This window comes from Stigmatopora nigra, chromosome 14, assembly GCF_051989575.1.
Source record: "Stigmatopora nigra isolate UIUO_SnigA chromosome 14, RoL_Snig_1.1, whole genome shotgun sequence".
Lineage (NCBI taxonomy): Eukaryota > Metazoa > Chordata > Actinopteri > Syngnathiformes > Syngnathidae > Stigmatopora > Stigmatopora nigra.
Genome location: NC_135521.1, coordinates 12,962,496 through 12,978,953, shown reverse-complemented (window position 1 = coordinate 12,978,953; position 16,458 = coordinate 12,962,496). Strand labels below are relative to the sequence as shown.

General features: G+C 38.6%; 1 protein-coding gene across 1 annotated transcript in view; it reads right to left on the bottom strand.

Annotated features, from left to right (window-relative positions):
* Positions 1-4,249: 4,249 nt before the first annotated feature.
* immt (inner membrane protein, mitochondrial (mitofilin)) overlaps positions 4,250-16,458 on the bottom strand; it is a 28,184-nt gene continuing 15,975 nt past the window's right edge. The window contains exons 10-14 of the mRNA XM_077732648.1: positions 11,773-11,902; positions 8,929-9,152; positions 8,711-8,842; positions 6,218-6,347; positions 4,250-5,195 (exon numbers count right to left, since the gene is read on the bottom strand). Of these exons, the coding sequence (XP_077588774.1) occupies positions 4,591-5,195; positions 6,218-6,347; positions 8,711-8,842; positions 8,929-9,152; positions 11,773-11,902 (1,221 nt within the window). The 3' untranslated portion in view covers positions 4,250-4,590. The remainder of the gene's footprint in view (positions 5,196-6,217; positions 6,348-8,710; positions 8,843-8,928; positions 9,153-11,772; positions 11,903-16,458) is intronic.

The following is a 16,458-nucleotide window of genomic DNA, read 5'->3' as shown; positions in this document are numbered from 1 at the left end:
AAGTAACACATTTTTACTCCATATTAAAACCAGGAATAGGTTAAAATATGGAATCAGGGGGCATCTTATATGAGGGAAATTGTAAACTTCAATTATTTTATGGGTATGAGTTATACGTGGTGGCACCTAATATGTGAGAAAATACAATACCGTTTACTAAGAAGAGGTGAAGGCTCGCTGAGCCTCACATGGATTTATTTCAGCAAGGCCAGAAACACTGGCCACACTATCGCTCCCTGGCATGAGAAAGGAGAACTGCGTGCCTAACTGCAGCCATGGACAGCAGTTTAATAATAAAATAATATTTTTAACAAAAAATTCTTAGATAGATACACCAGCTAACCTACTTACATTTCATTGTTTTATTTAAAGGAAAGTTCAAGGACAGTTTTTTCCCCCCAAGATCTGTAACTATACCCAACTCGATTTCGGTACTGATACGTTCATTAATAATTACCCTTCTTTGTAATTATCATTAACTGCAGGCAGACATCTTTCTCAATTATTGACATTTATATAAATAGATTGGATCACAGATAAGAACCTTAAGGGAGGATGTCTTCAAAAGTATCCTCTCGACCAGTATTTCGTGTACGGCTTTAAAGCATTTGGATAAAAACAATCACGCCTTCATTTGACCTAACAATCATATAACAATTACATAAAGAAGCCCGAAGTGCGTCATGAGTGCTATTGAAGTGGCAGAAACAACATCTTTGTTATTGGCCAGTGACCCTGGCTTCGTTGCAAAAGATAACAACCGATCTTGAAGCCCCAGATTGGGTGAGTTGCTGGAAATGGCAGATATCCCGAGTCCTTGCTGCCTCCCGATCAACAACCCTCAGAGCCCGTTACTGGGTGAGATGTAGCATAAACAATCCTTGGATAAGAAGTCCACGTGAGAGTGGACCAGGCGGCTGTCTATGACCTCAAGCCGAACAATAGAAAGAATGATTTAACAAAGAAATGAATTACTACAAATATATGTATAATAGTAATACAGAACAAACCCAACAGGTACCTAGGACCTAATCAAGACTTAATACTACTTACTTATACTATTTTTTTAATGTTTACCAGTTATTTATTTATTACTATTTATTGATTGTTTATTTATCATTAGTATATATTGATATTCCAATAACGCAACTCCTAGCAATACAATTTGCAGTGTTCCTCGGAGCCCGTGAGACACTTGTAGCGCTCGTAATTAGCGAACTGAAAGTGGCGGACAAACCTTTTTCCCGGTTGTAACACGCTTGCTAGCTTCAGAGTTGACCGCTCTTTCTTAATTATGTCCATTTTTTTTAGGAAAAGTAATTCTGGAAAATGGTTTTGTCGGCAAATCTGGAACCAAATGCATTTGTTTTCATCCGTTGGCCATTGTAGGTTGTAGAGTTTGTGAGCTATGGCTCGCTCACTCTGGCTTTAGCCAACCTACTCTATCACTTGCCAATCCGAGTTTGTGTAAGCGATTGCGTATCTCTAAACCTGCGGGAAGGCCTAGGTGTCACCAAATCGAAATCTGATTAATTCAAGCAAGTTTTATCAATGCTTGCTTTATGTAGCAGAGTCTGCAGAACTGATTGTGAAGGCCTTAAGGCAGATTTCTGGCCCTGGCAACAAATAATGGCTGAAATGTGATTGGTTAAATGCTTCAATATGGAAACCAGTGCAACCAGGGGGAAAGCAATGAAAGTAAGCTGACAAACAATTTGGAATTATTTAATGGAAAAATATAATCAACATCAGTCTGTGATTCAGATATTCCTTAAGCGAGCAGAGATGGCCCTGACGGGACATCACTGCAATATAATAAAAACAAACGAAGGTCTGAAAGTGTGTAGCTCAAGGTGGTTTGAATCTTTGTTTTTAGTCCACCCCAAGCAGTCCAAGGCGTTTTGGTGTTTAGTCTACCTAACGTTATCAGGAGCAAAGCATTTACTTTGTTGCAAGCAACCATATAATAATATGAAACTAAGTTTAATAGTTAAGCTAAGTATTGTTCATCTCAAGCAAACATATAATAATATGAAACTAAGTTTAATAGTTAAGCAAAGCATTGTTCATTGCAAGCAAATATACAAGAATTTAAAACTAATAATCCTATCATTTCCCTGTTATTATATATTTGTACATAATCCCATAATTAAACTATTTCATTAATTCATATTTTATGACAAATAGAAATACACATGGGGGAAGTCCGTTGGCACGATGTTTACCCGAATTCACCTTACTTGCATGTCTGGTCTGAAAAAGGAAGAACAAAATCATTCTCATCCAATTTACTTTTATAAATAGCATAATTATGGACACCAAAGCTCTCTCCACTAGGCTGTCTAATAAGTGGATACAATTCTTGCAATTTGGAATTTGTTAGGGCAATTGCAGTAACTAAGTCGGTTTAGCAAAGAGTGTAAACAGGGGATAAGACAACACTCCCACAATGTTAAAGTAGTAGGAAACAATATGTGAGAGCAAAATCATTGTCTGTGGTCGTGGTGCTGAGCGTGGTCGGGATCAGTGAACTGATTAAGAAGATCCAGCAGTGTGGCCATCTTGTTGGCTTTAAATATTCCCCACTGGCTGAATAATCACACCAGGAAGCATTTGAGTGATTAGGGGCTTGTCCTGTGATTGGGTGGCAGGCACAACCAGCCACCATTCTGGTCTGGGCGTCATAGTAAAGTTAGTACGTTTTCTGAACCCTTCTTCCTCACTAGTCTCGTGGGGGTCCTGAGGCCTATCACAGCTGACTTCGGGCCAGAAGCCGAAATTAACCACTGAGTCACCGGGCTGCGTGTAAAAATATATTCAACTAATTTGGTAACTCAAAAAAATTATGCTATAGGATTATATGAAACCAGGAGACTTTGACTAAAACCCTCGAGTCTACTAGTGACGGTATGATTGGGAATATGGTTGGTCGTTGGTCTCTCTGTGCTCTGCGACTGACTGGCGATTTGTGTAGGGTGTAGTCTGCCTTTCGTCTGAAGACAGCTAGGTTAGGCTCCAGCAACCCCCGCAACCCTTTCGGGGATGGGTGAGTGTGCATGGCTGTCTGTCTCCTTGTGCTCCCCCATCTGGCCTGGAGACAGCTGGGATTGGCTCCAGCACCCCCATGAACCTAATGAGGATAAAGCAGTTTCAAAAAATGAGATGAGACAGCAGAATTCACTTTTTTCATCAATTAGAGAAAGTCGTTCTTAGACATAAATCACTCTGGGACTTACTGTTGGTTAAGCTGGAGGAGTTGAAAGCTTGGCTAACAGACATCTAGGTCCATATAATTCACTCTAGGGTTTACATACTGCTGGCTCAGCTTCAGGTGTTGAAAGTCTGGCGAATGGACATGTAGGTCCACATTCTCGCTGGTCATCTTGCAGAGTTGTAAATCCGGTAAAGGGGTGAGTAGGTTCAGCTAACTGACGGGTAGGAAAGTTAACCTAGCTAACGTTGGGAATTTGGCTAATCCAGATAACAGTCTAGCTAACGGCGAAGGCTCAGTTAACATCCCAACTTTAGTGAATCGCCCCGCTCTACAGCCTCGCCTTCGCTTCCTATTCTGATGCCGTTCGGATCTGATAATAATCCACGGTGGTGCTGCCGATCTCGCTATTTCTTTCGGTATATTGTTTCATCAATGAAAGTCGTTAGAACGACTTGCAAGACACAAAAAAAGGTTTACAAAAGTAGGGAGTTAGAGGCTGCATGCTTAGGCACGCCATTTTAGATTATTAATATTTTGCACAGTCAGATTACGTTTTCCTGATTTTTTTTTGTGCAGAATACATTTGTCCCCCCTCGCATTTGAATTTTTGGGCGCCTAATCTAAATGTTTTTCTATAGTCCGAAATTCAAATTCAACATCAGATTCATGCAATTGCTTTGCCATAAATTTAAGGTGTCCCCCGCCTGGTGCCCGGAGTCAAATGGAAAAGGCTCCAGCACCCCCACGGCCCTTCCGAGGATAGGCGTTACAGAAAATGAATGAAAATCCGGTATAACTCATTTTTTTCTGTAGAATCCGAAATTCAAATGCAAAATACGATGCCACACAAACTGTTAAATCTGAAATATTCAAAATAAGAAGGCACAAACTTTCCTTAATATTTCACCAATTAAAACGTTTCTTGGATCTTTCCCATACAGATGTGAAATATTTGTGATGACATGAAAGAATTCATCTGGCACACCAAGTTAGCACCTGTTGTAAAAGGAGGAAATAAAAGAAACAAGTTCTGCCTTTCTTACTCATGATTAATTTTTATTTGCCTTATTGACAAAAATAAAATGCATCCAGAAATATTTCCTACAATATTCTTATTAATTACAATTTTGTGGGCAAAAAATGAATTAAGCCAGGCAAAAATAAATTCCAGACTCAAGTGTGCGAAAACAGACGTCATACTCAGTGAGAATACCAGTACTAGGCTTAAATGGTCAGCCATTGTATCATTATGCTTGGCGACAACTGACAAGGGTATATCTGCTTACATCACTGAACAATTCTCACCTCAGCAAAACACGTGGTCTATTTGAACTCAAACATTTTTAATGAAGTATCCCTTTTATCAGAAGGTTGCCCTAAGGTGCTTGGGTGGTTCCTCGCCCTACGGCATTTGCATAAGCAGACAACAAAGTGACAATCTGCTTGGTTTCCAGCGAGAGCCTGGCTTCTTTGAGCCAATCCTCAGCCACTCTTCTGGCCTCGCCCGTTAATTGGTTCACTAGTTTCGCCGCTAACTCCAGATCACCGTGCTCTAAACAGTAGGTAGCATATGAAACGAGCTTGAAAGGGTCTAAATCCTCACTATTTAGCTGGGCTGGTGGAGCTTCCTGTTTGGCCTCAAACAACAGTGCTGCTTGCAAGTAGGATAGGAAATACTGGTATAATGAGTTATGAGACTCATCAATTAGGGCAACCCTGCGAATGAGGGCGCGCAACTCGGAGAAGTGAGCTCGGATTGAAGCCTCGCCATATACGCCGCGCTGCAGCGATTCTTCTGGAAGAGCTGAAGCCAGAGCCAAAGCAAAGTCATCATGGCAGTTGTCTCGCACGGCTTGAGCAGCACCTGCCAGTGGCTTGGTAGGTGAACTGGTATCTGTGCTCCTTAAAGTGTAGTTGAGAGCCTCAACAGAAAGCCACAGCTGGTGTGCTTTTCGAGCCTCCTCCTCCGCTACCACATGGCCTGTGAGGATGAGTGATGTTAACACAGATATCCTGATTATGGTTAACCCTATACTACAAGATAATTCAGAGTGAAATCTGAAAGCATGACACACTGCAGGAAAATAAATTGTTTAACAATCTTTTGATAGGCCATTTACACACACGTGCAAGTAAAACCTAGGCGAGATGCCAAAAAGTTGATTAAAAAAAATCAGTTGATATCGATAATTATCACGCTAACTACCACATTATTTTTATTTCAAATTTGAAACTTCCAACTTCTATGAATAAGTAAATAAATTAACTTCCTCGTTAATCAATGATGAAAGTAAGTACAGTTCCCTTGAGTCCTAGTAGCAAGCGGAAGATATGGTTGTAAAACCAGCAATCCTCTTCTACCGAACGTTGGGCTGGAACTAGCATTCACGTTGCACCAGCACCCCTGTTCTTTGTGGTTTTCGGGTGAGGTAATTGCAGTTTAAACTTAGTGAATATCATCGAAAGTTTATTAATATTGTTGACAAAATTATTTGAAGATAATTATCGTTAGCATTTCATCACCTACAAGATTCTATTCAGATTGAAAATAATTGATTGAAATCCTAATAGTAACGATGAAAGCAAATAATGGATGCAACTAAATGCTCATTTAGTTATATGAAAATATGGGTATATTGAGAAAACATTAAAAAATAAAGGTAAAGTATAGTAAAAAGAAAAACCAATGGCCTTGATGAAAATAAAGGTATTTAGGATTTCTTTTGGAGTGATCAATTAGGATTAAAAAAAAGTGCTTTTGCGAGGGGACAAGCAAGGTTAAAGGTTTGGGAACACTGATGTTTCTTGCAGTATAGTACACTCATGGCAAGCTATACAGATCTATTTCATTTATTGCGATCATAGACATGACTGTCAGTTTCTTATGCTTCAGTAATCCCTGATGTAAAATAGTAGAAAACCGTTTCTTTAAAGCTCTGATCCTTTGTAGCAACATTGGTTTCCAATTGGCATGGAGTAAGCAAACAATTGTGAGGATCTTACTATCTATGGCCTCCTCCACTCCTTTTAGTCTGGCATAGGCAGTGTTCATATCCAGAGTGCAGTTATTCAGTTGCTCCTGGCTCAATGTACGGTACTGGTTCTCCTGTTCCAACAACTTACTGCTGAGAACCTAAACCGACAATACAAAAAAAATAAAAAATAAATTACCTGATACAACACACACAAACCCAAGCTCTTTTAACCTTAGTTGTTCTTTTAAGCACGTTGCTTACAAAGCTATTTTCTATGGTAGTTATTTTTATGTTGAACAAAATACAAAACAAAGAGATAAAAAAATAGGGAAAAATTGAGATATTGTAGACACGACTAAGTGTATGGAGATACTTGCATAATACTTCAAATGTTTTTGTTAGGGTTATTAGTCTCACATTATTATATATTTGCTCACAATGAAGAACGCTTTGCTTTAATTAGCTTATTAACATTATAAAAGTCATTTTGGCACATCCGCTTGCAACCGCTTCTGAGTTAGCCTAGACAACATGAAGGTCACTCCTCTTGTTCAGCTGGAATATGGAGAATGTCGACTCATCACACTGTTGTTCACACCGCTCCCTTGGGAAGATCCAGCAGACCTTCAATTGTTTTGAGAGCTAAAATCCATGTTGTAAATCTGATGTAATAAACAGCAAGAGAGATGCCTCGTACGCCAGAATGATTCTAGGACGAAGGCCCATCAGGATGAATTCTCTCTTGCAAGACACCGGTTATGAGTCAGATGTCTGTTTTATTTGTGCATGCATTTGGGAATGCCTATTGGTCAACCTATCAGTTTTCTTAAAAAATGTTTGACGATGTAAAATGTCAGCGGACTGTATCGATAATTATGATAACAATCATATCTTTTGTGTTTTAAATTTTAAACATCAAACATTTGTGAATATCCTTATCTATATTATATATATATATATTTCCTGCAGGCTTCAGGGTTTTGAAAGATGTGATGTGGGAGTGCTGACAAGGTAGTCAAGCATGTTTACTCTCAGTATACCTTAAGTGCATTCATACATAAATATTAAGGACACGACAGGGAGACTTCACTTGGATCTTTTAGAAAGGTAGGTTTGGGGTTGCCCTGCATTTAATCATCGCTTATTTGGGCTGTTATAGTACCTTCGCTGCTCTAACGCTATCTCTGTGAAATGATTGGTGTTCTTCACCTTGGTCGAGAACTACCGTTTTCATCGCATCAGCGCCCCCGTTCTTTGTAGTGGTCAGGTGGTGTAATTAAGATTAAATTTATCGACTTTCCTTGAACGTTTTATTAATTTCTGTTCTCATCAAGATACTTATTTCTTTTTTTAAATTGAATAATTTGATATTTTATTGCATTTACAAAGACAGGCATATTAACTTCCTTATGATATGATATGATATTGACCCTAATAATGTGCTTTTGATTCATACAGTATCTCAGAAATACCACTTGTGATGATTGTCTTAAGATTTCCCTTCAAAGTAACACATTTGTACTCCCTATTAAAACCATGAATATTGAGATGAAAATTGGGAATTAGGGGGGCGGTTTATACGAGACAAATTGTAAAGTTAAATATTTTCAAGACAGCTTTCAGTATGCGGCTTATACGCACATGTTTTTTCTATGCGAATAAATACGGGACTTCCCTTATTAAAAAAAAAGGAAAGTGTTAAAGCGATGTAGGTTATCTCTGCAATCGATTCCGAATTGATTTCCACACTGAAGTTGGACAAGACAAATCATTTGTCAGAACTTTACAGTACAGTTGAATCAAATGAGCTGAGTTGATTTGCGACTCCATGCGTGTCCATCTCACAGCAGCTTGCCGTCATTCCCAGAGGCTTAACTAAAGAACTCCAACCGCTGGACATCAGCATGAACCAGGCGTTCAAAGCAAAGTTGCGAGCGCCATGGGAACAGTGGATGATAGGTGGCGAACACAGTTTTACAAAGAGTTACGCCAATATTTGCGAATGGATTGTGGCTGCTTGGACTAACGTGTCTGCTTGCAATGTTGTTTGAGCTTTTGCCAAAACCGGTATCATTTCTGTCGAGCCACATGGCAATGTGAGTGACTCTGACAACGAAGAAAGGGAACCCGGCGTTTTTTTATGAATCATTGGGACAATTGTTCAATTCGGACAAAGAAAATGACGACTTCGATGGATTTGTAGGGGATGATTGGTCATAAAACATGAGTATATTGTAAAATGGTAAATAAAGTACAACCAAACTCAGTTTTGCTTCCGTTGCCTTTTTTAAAAACGTGTTTTTAGCATGTGTCCATATGTTTATGCTGGTGTATGTTTAAGATGATGTATGTTTAAACTGGTATAAAATTTGGCATGCCTGGCTGCGTTAGTGTGGTGCGCCCTGTGTCAAATATAGAAATAGCACTCGTCACTGAGACTGCGCCTGTAAATACGGTGCGCCATATAGTCGTGAAAATATGTTAAGTTAAGTTCTAGGGAGTGTGATGATCAAAAAATGACCTGCTCAGCTTCGGCTTTTAGTTCCTGCTCCTGCACTTTGAGTACATCTTGGACATGGTCTGTGTGAGCGGCTGCTTGACGCCGGAGTTGAATTCTCATCTCTGCCTCCATCACTTCCCTCAATTCAGTCAACTAAAGAAAGATACACTTCAGTATCACAATTCATGGAATTTCAATTTTTATTGACGGTCAAAAAATGCAGAAAAAGTCTTTTGTACCTTCCTTTCCTGCTGCAGACGTGCCTCCTCCTTGATGTGCTGTAGGGATGTGTTAACAGCTGCTTCCTGGGTTTTCAGGTGTTCCAACTTCTGCTGCTCTAGAGCGGCATCAATATGAATCTGCTCCCTTATTCTCTGCTCAGCTATTTCTTGGTTCAGTTGGCTAATGCGACGGTGTGCATGAGCAATCAGGGCATTCAGGTCATCTGTTGACAATTTACCAGCTAACACACACACACACACACACACACATACATACACAAACAGCTATGAATAACCAAAGGCAGATATATGAAACTGCAATCTTTTGACGTTTCGCTATCATGCAATGCAACCACCTAGATCCTTTTTTACAGAGGAAAACTTTGGGTATTTATGATAAAAGCTATAGACAATGGCACCTCTAAGAAATTCACTCCAGAAGTGGTTTGTAACTTTTTTTGCAAGATACATTTTACATGCTTACTTAATTCCAGCCCGTTCTAAGATCAATACAACCCAAAAGCCTTTAAAAATGAGAAAAGTATAAGAATTTTGTATAAAACAGGTGCAAAACACAAAATTGAGAATACAGTGGTACCTCTACATATGAGCAGCTCTACCTACGAGATGCTCGAGTCACGAGGAAAATTTCGAGCAAACAATTAGCTCTAAATACGAGAACAATTTCGAGATGCAAGAAAGCTAGGTGGCCATGACATGAAAGGCTGTTTATAATTGTAGCGCACTGTCTTTTTTGCCGCATCTCTTTCGTGTGTAACAGATATCTACGAGCACTGAACGGTTTCTTCACACAGGTTTTCTTCTACACAGTATACTCGTGCACACAACACTGATGGCCCTTTCTCAGAATACTTCATTACCCACAATCAATACATGGGTAGGCTGAGCTGTTGTTTTTCCCTTCCTTAGCCTGTTAACTCCCGCGATCGCTCATTAAAGACTACTTCTCGTTGGCAAGTGGTCGTGCATTACCCTATTGTGAGGACATTTGTGTGCATCATTTTCGGAATATTTTGAAGGGAATACAACAGCAAACAGCCCATCGACAGCGAACGTGAGGGTGGAGGAAATCCAATATCCTGTTTTTGGTGTTTTTTCAGAGGGTTGGAACATTTTTTTGTTTTTAGTTCATTTCAATGGAAAATGTTCATTTGAGTTACGAGTAGATCGACATACGAGCTCAGTCCCGGAACGAATTAAGCTCGAATGTAAAGGTACCACTGTAAAAGTTAAGAAAATTCTAAAATATCCCAGATAAGTAATAAGAAAAGCAAAGACATTTTCATCTGGGGTGGATAGGCATGTCCGCAGTTTAGGATGGATAAGGAGGCAAAGGTTTGGCAGCCGAGCAAACATGCGTTTACACACGCATGTAAACAACTTAAGAACTTAAAATTATTACAGACGCTCCCCTACTTACGAACAAATGGTACATACGAACGTTTCTGCAAATTGCGTTTGTCAAAAAATGTTCGTAAGTTCAATTTTGTATTGCTCGCCTTTTTCCGAGTAGTGCTTCTTTCCGCCGCTAAGGTTTGTTGCAATGCGGAAGTGCGTGACGTATCTCCAGTGTGCAAAGAACCTTTTTCATTTCTATCATTAAATATCTCGTGCACACATCATTCAATACGCTTGGTGAAAAGCAAAAAGCTTCCAGTGAGGGAGGTGCAAGGAAGAGGCAAGCCATAATAAAGAAGCTTGATGCGCGTAAGAAAGTGGTTAGCGTTGCACGGGAATACAACTTGAATCGTTCTACCGTCAGTAAGTACCATTTATAAATAGATAGATCGAGCAGAAGGACCCAAATATTGAATGTTGCACAAAGGTTGCAAATCAATTGAATGATGCCATTACAGTGCTACCGCATCACTTATGATGAAAAAAAGAAGAAAACTGCAATCGTCATTAGATTACTTCTTTCGGGCAGTTTCTCATAAATTTCTCTCCATCTCTAATGTATGTTTACAGTACTGTATGTATTCTCTCCATTTTATTAAATGTTTTTTTTTTAGTACAAACCGATGCTGGTTACTTATACAAGCCCTAAACATACAAATACACTTATATAAACCTTCAATATACTTATATAGGCCTTAAACATAAATTATAATACAAAATATAGCACTGAATCAACTTCAATTTGAACAATTTCAACCTATGAACACTTTCAACTTATGAACAAGCGCTCAGAACCTAACTAGTTTGTGAGTACGGGCGCGTCTGTGTACGTTTGGTGAAATATTGATTCAATGCCAATTGCCTTTGTGAGGGGCAAGACATTTTGATTACAGCAGGCCTCTTCCGTTACTCGCACCATAACTTTCTTGGGACCATGATGAAAAGCAAGGAATATAGGTAAATTAAAGACACTTAGAAATAAAAAAATATTACAATTAAAAAATTAAAATAAAAAAAACAAAAAAACGTAAGAACTCCTTGATGAGGAACTCACTGCAAGTGTGGTTCTGCCATGATCGTGGAAAAAGATGAGTGCCCGGAGAGGGGGCTTTTGTTCGGAAGGTTGAACGTATAATTCGCTGGTGGCTTCTATCCCGCAAGTAGCCAATGAGAGAGTAATTCTATTCAATTTCAAAATAAAATGCAGGCTGCTATAGCAGAGTTTTGTGAATTTTTTAGATTTCTTGTTTCATAACTTGGAATTTATTTCATATCTGGAGACAAAATTTTGCCCTGAAGATTTTCATAACTTGGAACATTTCATATGTACAGCCTGTTTATGAGATATTTGGAAGCAGATGCACTAGTGTAATTTTCAACAATAGATGGTTACATCCTAATTTTACACATCATAACTGTTTATTAATTTTATTGTGTTCTTACTCAGTCCTTTCCAGTTGGCCTGGATCTCTGGAGAAAGGCTGCTAACTTCCCTTTGGAACTGTAATTTTGCTTCATTAACCAGTTCACTGTACTGAGAGACAATTTTAGCTTCTGACTCTGCAGACTTTACCTGCACAATACACAAAAAAAAACATGTAATTTTTTTGGCATACAGTGACAATGAGTTAAAGAGGTTACAGGAGTCTTCAGGGCAACAATATGATTTTTCTTTACAGAGAATGGTGGGGGATCGAAAAAAAAAGCATTCATTTTATACACTGCTTACCCAATTCAGAATTACAGGGTGCTAAGGCCTATCCCAGCTGACACCAGGCAGACTACCCAAGTCAATCCCAAGGTAACCATTCTTATCACAACATTGTCAACCAAAGGCTAACCTCTAGCCTCTGGGGTGTAAAAAAATGTAGCCTTGTTTTCTAACCCTGTTGCATCTAACATTGCAAATGTAGGCTGATTTAAATTTTATTTTACTTACAGTCCCTCAACTTTTTGTTAAATTTGCCATATACACATTGAATCCAAGATGGCGGCGCACACGGGCGCAGCAGTCGCAAGGATTTAATTTCTCTCGGAAGGAGATGCGATATATCCATCACAACAGATTACCAACGGACCTACAATATCCCAGAGGACATCTCGAGACCACTAGGATCTCTAGGATAGTCAGCCCACTCAGAGTACGACGTAGGCGGCGAAGGGAAAGAAAGCAAAAGCGCGGATGCCGGGCGGGCCTAGCTGCTAAGCTAAGGCAGCAACCACACCGACCACCGCCTCAGAGCATTTTCTTGACCAACGCCAGATCCATGACCCACAAAATGGACAATTTGGAACTTCAGCTTGCTACCAACAGCTCTGTCAAGAACTGCAACATTATTTTCATCTCGGAAACGGGGCAACACCTGCAATTCCCCGGAGCCGCGGTATTGCTAGCTAGCCAGACGCTATTCCGAAATGATCATTCGAAAGAATCAGGGAAAAGCAAAGGAGGGGGACTTTGCGTGTACATAAATAATGAATGGGGTACTCGGACATATGGTCGCCGGACGGTTGGTCCCCGGACGTTTGGTCGCCCGGACTTTTGGTCGCCCGGACTTTTGGTCACCCGGACTTTTGGTCGCCCGGACTTTTGGTCGCTGGACCTTTTGTCGCCCAGACGTTTGGTCGCCGGACGTTTGGTCCTCGTTGGTCCCCGGTCTTTTGGTCGCCAGTCAAATTGTGACAGAGAGTAAGTACTGTTGAAAACAACTCTCAACAAGAGTTTAATATCTAAATATCTACTGTTGATTCATGAGTGAGAGCATAATATCGAAGTACTATTTAATATCTAAGTACTGTTGAAATCAGCTCTCAAAATCATATTCACAGGAGTTTAATATCTAAATATCTACTGTTGATTCATGACAGAGAGAGGTTAATATCCAAGTATTATTTAATATTTAAATACTGTTGAAACCAGCTCTCAAAATTATATTCACAAGAGTTTAAGATCTAAATATCTACTGTTGCAATGTTGAAATACTTTAGATGGTCATTTTTAATCAAACAAATAAGTCTTAGCATACTTTTGGCCCGGAACTTTGACATTAAAACAAAAGGCAATAAGTAAAATGTACTTATTAAAAAGAAGACAAAGCAAATTTACAGATGGTGTTTTTATTGAAGCCGTAAAATTTTCACATTTTGTACAAAAAATACAAATACAAACTTACAAATTATGTACAAAGGGACTTCAGAGATGGAAGTTTTTATTAAAAACAATAAATCTTACAAATGGTAAGCAATGGCTTTGCTGGTACTGAAAACAATAAGACGTACAAATGGTATGCAATGGCTTGCAGGTAATGTAATTTGTCCGGGAATTTATCCGGGTTTGCATAGTCCACGGTGAGCTTTTTCAAAAGCTCATTGACTGCAGAGTATTGCTTTTTGGTTTGTCGGGCATAATACCGCATGCAGCCTGTTGTATTGTCATTTTCCAGTCACTTTGTTCTAATTGGAGTTTGACCATCTAAAGCAGACCCGCGCCACGCGGGCCAAATGCGGCCCGTGGGATGCTAATTTGCGGCCCGCGTCTTAATATGCAAGATTAATGTCCGTGCGGCCCGGAAGATTGATATGAATGACACGGTTTTCGGAACTGGATGAACCAATCACGGTGAAGTATACGGCTCTGGAGGGCGGAACATTGGCCGGGCTGTCCAGTGCCTCGCTCACTCACTCATTCATTCCTCCAATCAGCTGGGCAGAGGAGAAGCCGTGAAGCCGATCACGCCGCTCGGCCATAATCCAATACGATCGGAGAGCGAAAGTGCGCATGCGCCACAGACCCGCGCGACTGAAAGTCAAACGTCAAATCGAAAGTGCGCATGCGCCACAGAACCGCGCGACTGAAAGTTAAAAGTTCCATCTGAGACTCAATCCAAGTGTAAACACATATTACAGCCCCGGAGATGTCTGTTTCAAAGCCTGCCGTGAAGAGAAAGGTCAGTGATAAGCACAGACAGTTTCAAAAAAAGTGGGGAGTGCAATATTTCTTTGTTGAGCACAGGGGCACCCCGACGTCTCATTTGCACTGAAAAAGTTGCGGTCCACAAGGAATACAATTTGAAACGTCATTATGCTACGAGACATGCTGAGGAGAACGACAAATGCCAGGGAGATGAGAGAGCCAACCAGGTTGACAGTCTTTAAACAAGTCTTCTGAGGCAACAGGGTTTTTTCAAGAAGGCTACAAAAGAAAGTGATGCAGCAGTCGAAGCTAGCTACGCCATTTGTGAGCTGATTGCCAAGGCAGGCAAGCCATTCACAGAAGGTGAATTTATCAAAAAGTGCATATTACAGGCTGCACATATTGTCTGTCCAGAAAAAAAAAGTCAGTTCAACAACATCAGGCTTTCTGCCAACACCGTGGTAGAGCGCATTTCTGAACTGTCAAGTGACATTTATGGTCAACTTTGTGAGAAAGCGCAAAACTTCAGTGTATATTCAGTGGCTCTTGATGAGACCACAGACATCACAGACACTGCCCAGCTCGCAATATATGTCCGTGGTGTTGATGACAATTTTGAAGTGTTGGAGGAGTTGCTCACAATAATTCCAATGCATGGCCAGACCACCACTAAGGAATTATTTCACAAGCTGTGTGATGCCATTCAGAATGCCGGTTTGCCATGGAAGAGCTTTGTTGGAATAACAACTGATGGAGCCCCATCAATGATTGGGAGGAAGAATGGACTGGTAGCACTTGTTCAAAAAAAACTGGAAGAGGAGGGTGTGGAGCCGGCCATAGCTCTGCACTTTATTATCCATCAGCAGGCCCTTTGCAGCAGATGCCTGAAGTTTGACAATGTGATGTCTGTGGTTGTGAAATGCATCAACCAAATCAGATAGAGACAGAGAGACAGAGAGACAGAGAGACAGAGAGACAGAGAGACAGAGAGACAGAGAGACAGAGAGACAGAGAGACAGAGAGACAGAGAGACAGAGAGACAGAGAGACAGAGAGACAGAGAGACAGAGAGACAGAGAGACAGAGAGACAGAGAGACAGAGAGACAGAGAGACAGAGAGACAGAGAGACAGAGAGACAGAGAGACAGAGAGACAGAGAGACATATAAATATATATATAAATATATATATAAATATATATATATAAATATATATATAAATATATATATATAAATATATATATAAATATATATATATAAATATATATATATAAATATATATATATAAATATATATATATATATATATATAAATATATATATATAAATATATATATATAAATATATATATATAAATATATATATATAAATATATATATATATATATATATATATATATATATATATATATATATATATATATATATATATATATATATATATATATATATATATATATATATATATATATATATATATATATATATATATATATATATATATATATATATATATATATATATATATATATATATATATATATATATATATATATATATATATATATATATATATATATATATATATATATATATATATATATATATATATATATATATATATATATATATATATATATATATATATATATATATATATATATATATATATATATATATATATATATATATATATATATATATATATATATATATATATATATATATATATATATATATATATATATATATATATATATATATATATATATATATATATATATATATATATATATATATATATATATATATATATATATATATATATATATATATATATATATATATATATATATATATATATATATATATATATATATATATATATATATACATACAGTAAGTAATACCTTGACATACGAGTGCCCCAGCCTACGAACAATTTGAGATACGAGTAAAATTACAAGCAAACGTTTGCCTGGAGATACTCTCTCTGATATAATCTCACTCTTTCTCTCACTCTCTGTGATACGCTCTCACTCGCTTGCTCTGCCCCCCCCCCCCCCCCCTCTCTCCCCAAACCTCTCCCCGTCCCTCAAATTGTTCGTATGTCGGGGCACTCGTATGTCGAGGTACTACTGTAGTTAGGTATGATAGGCTCTTCCAAATGTAAGTAAGTGAACTGTGCACAAATTCGACTCATGAAGAAGGGAGCTAACTT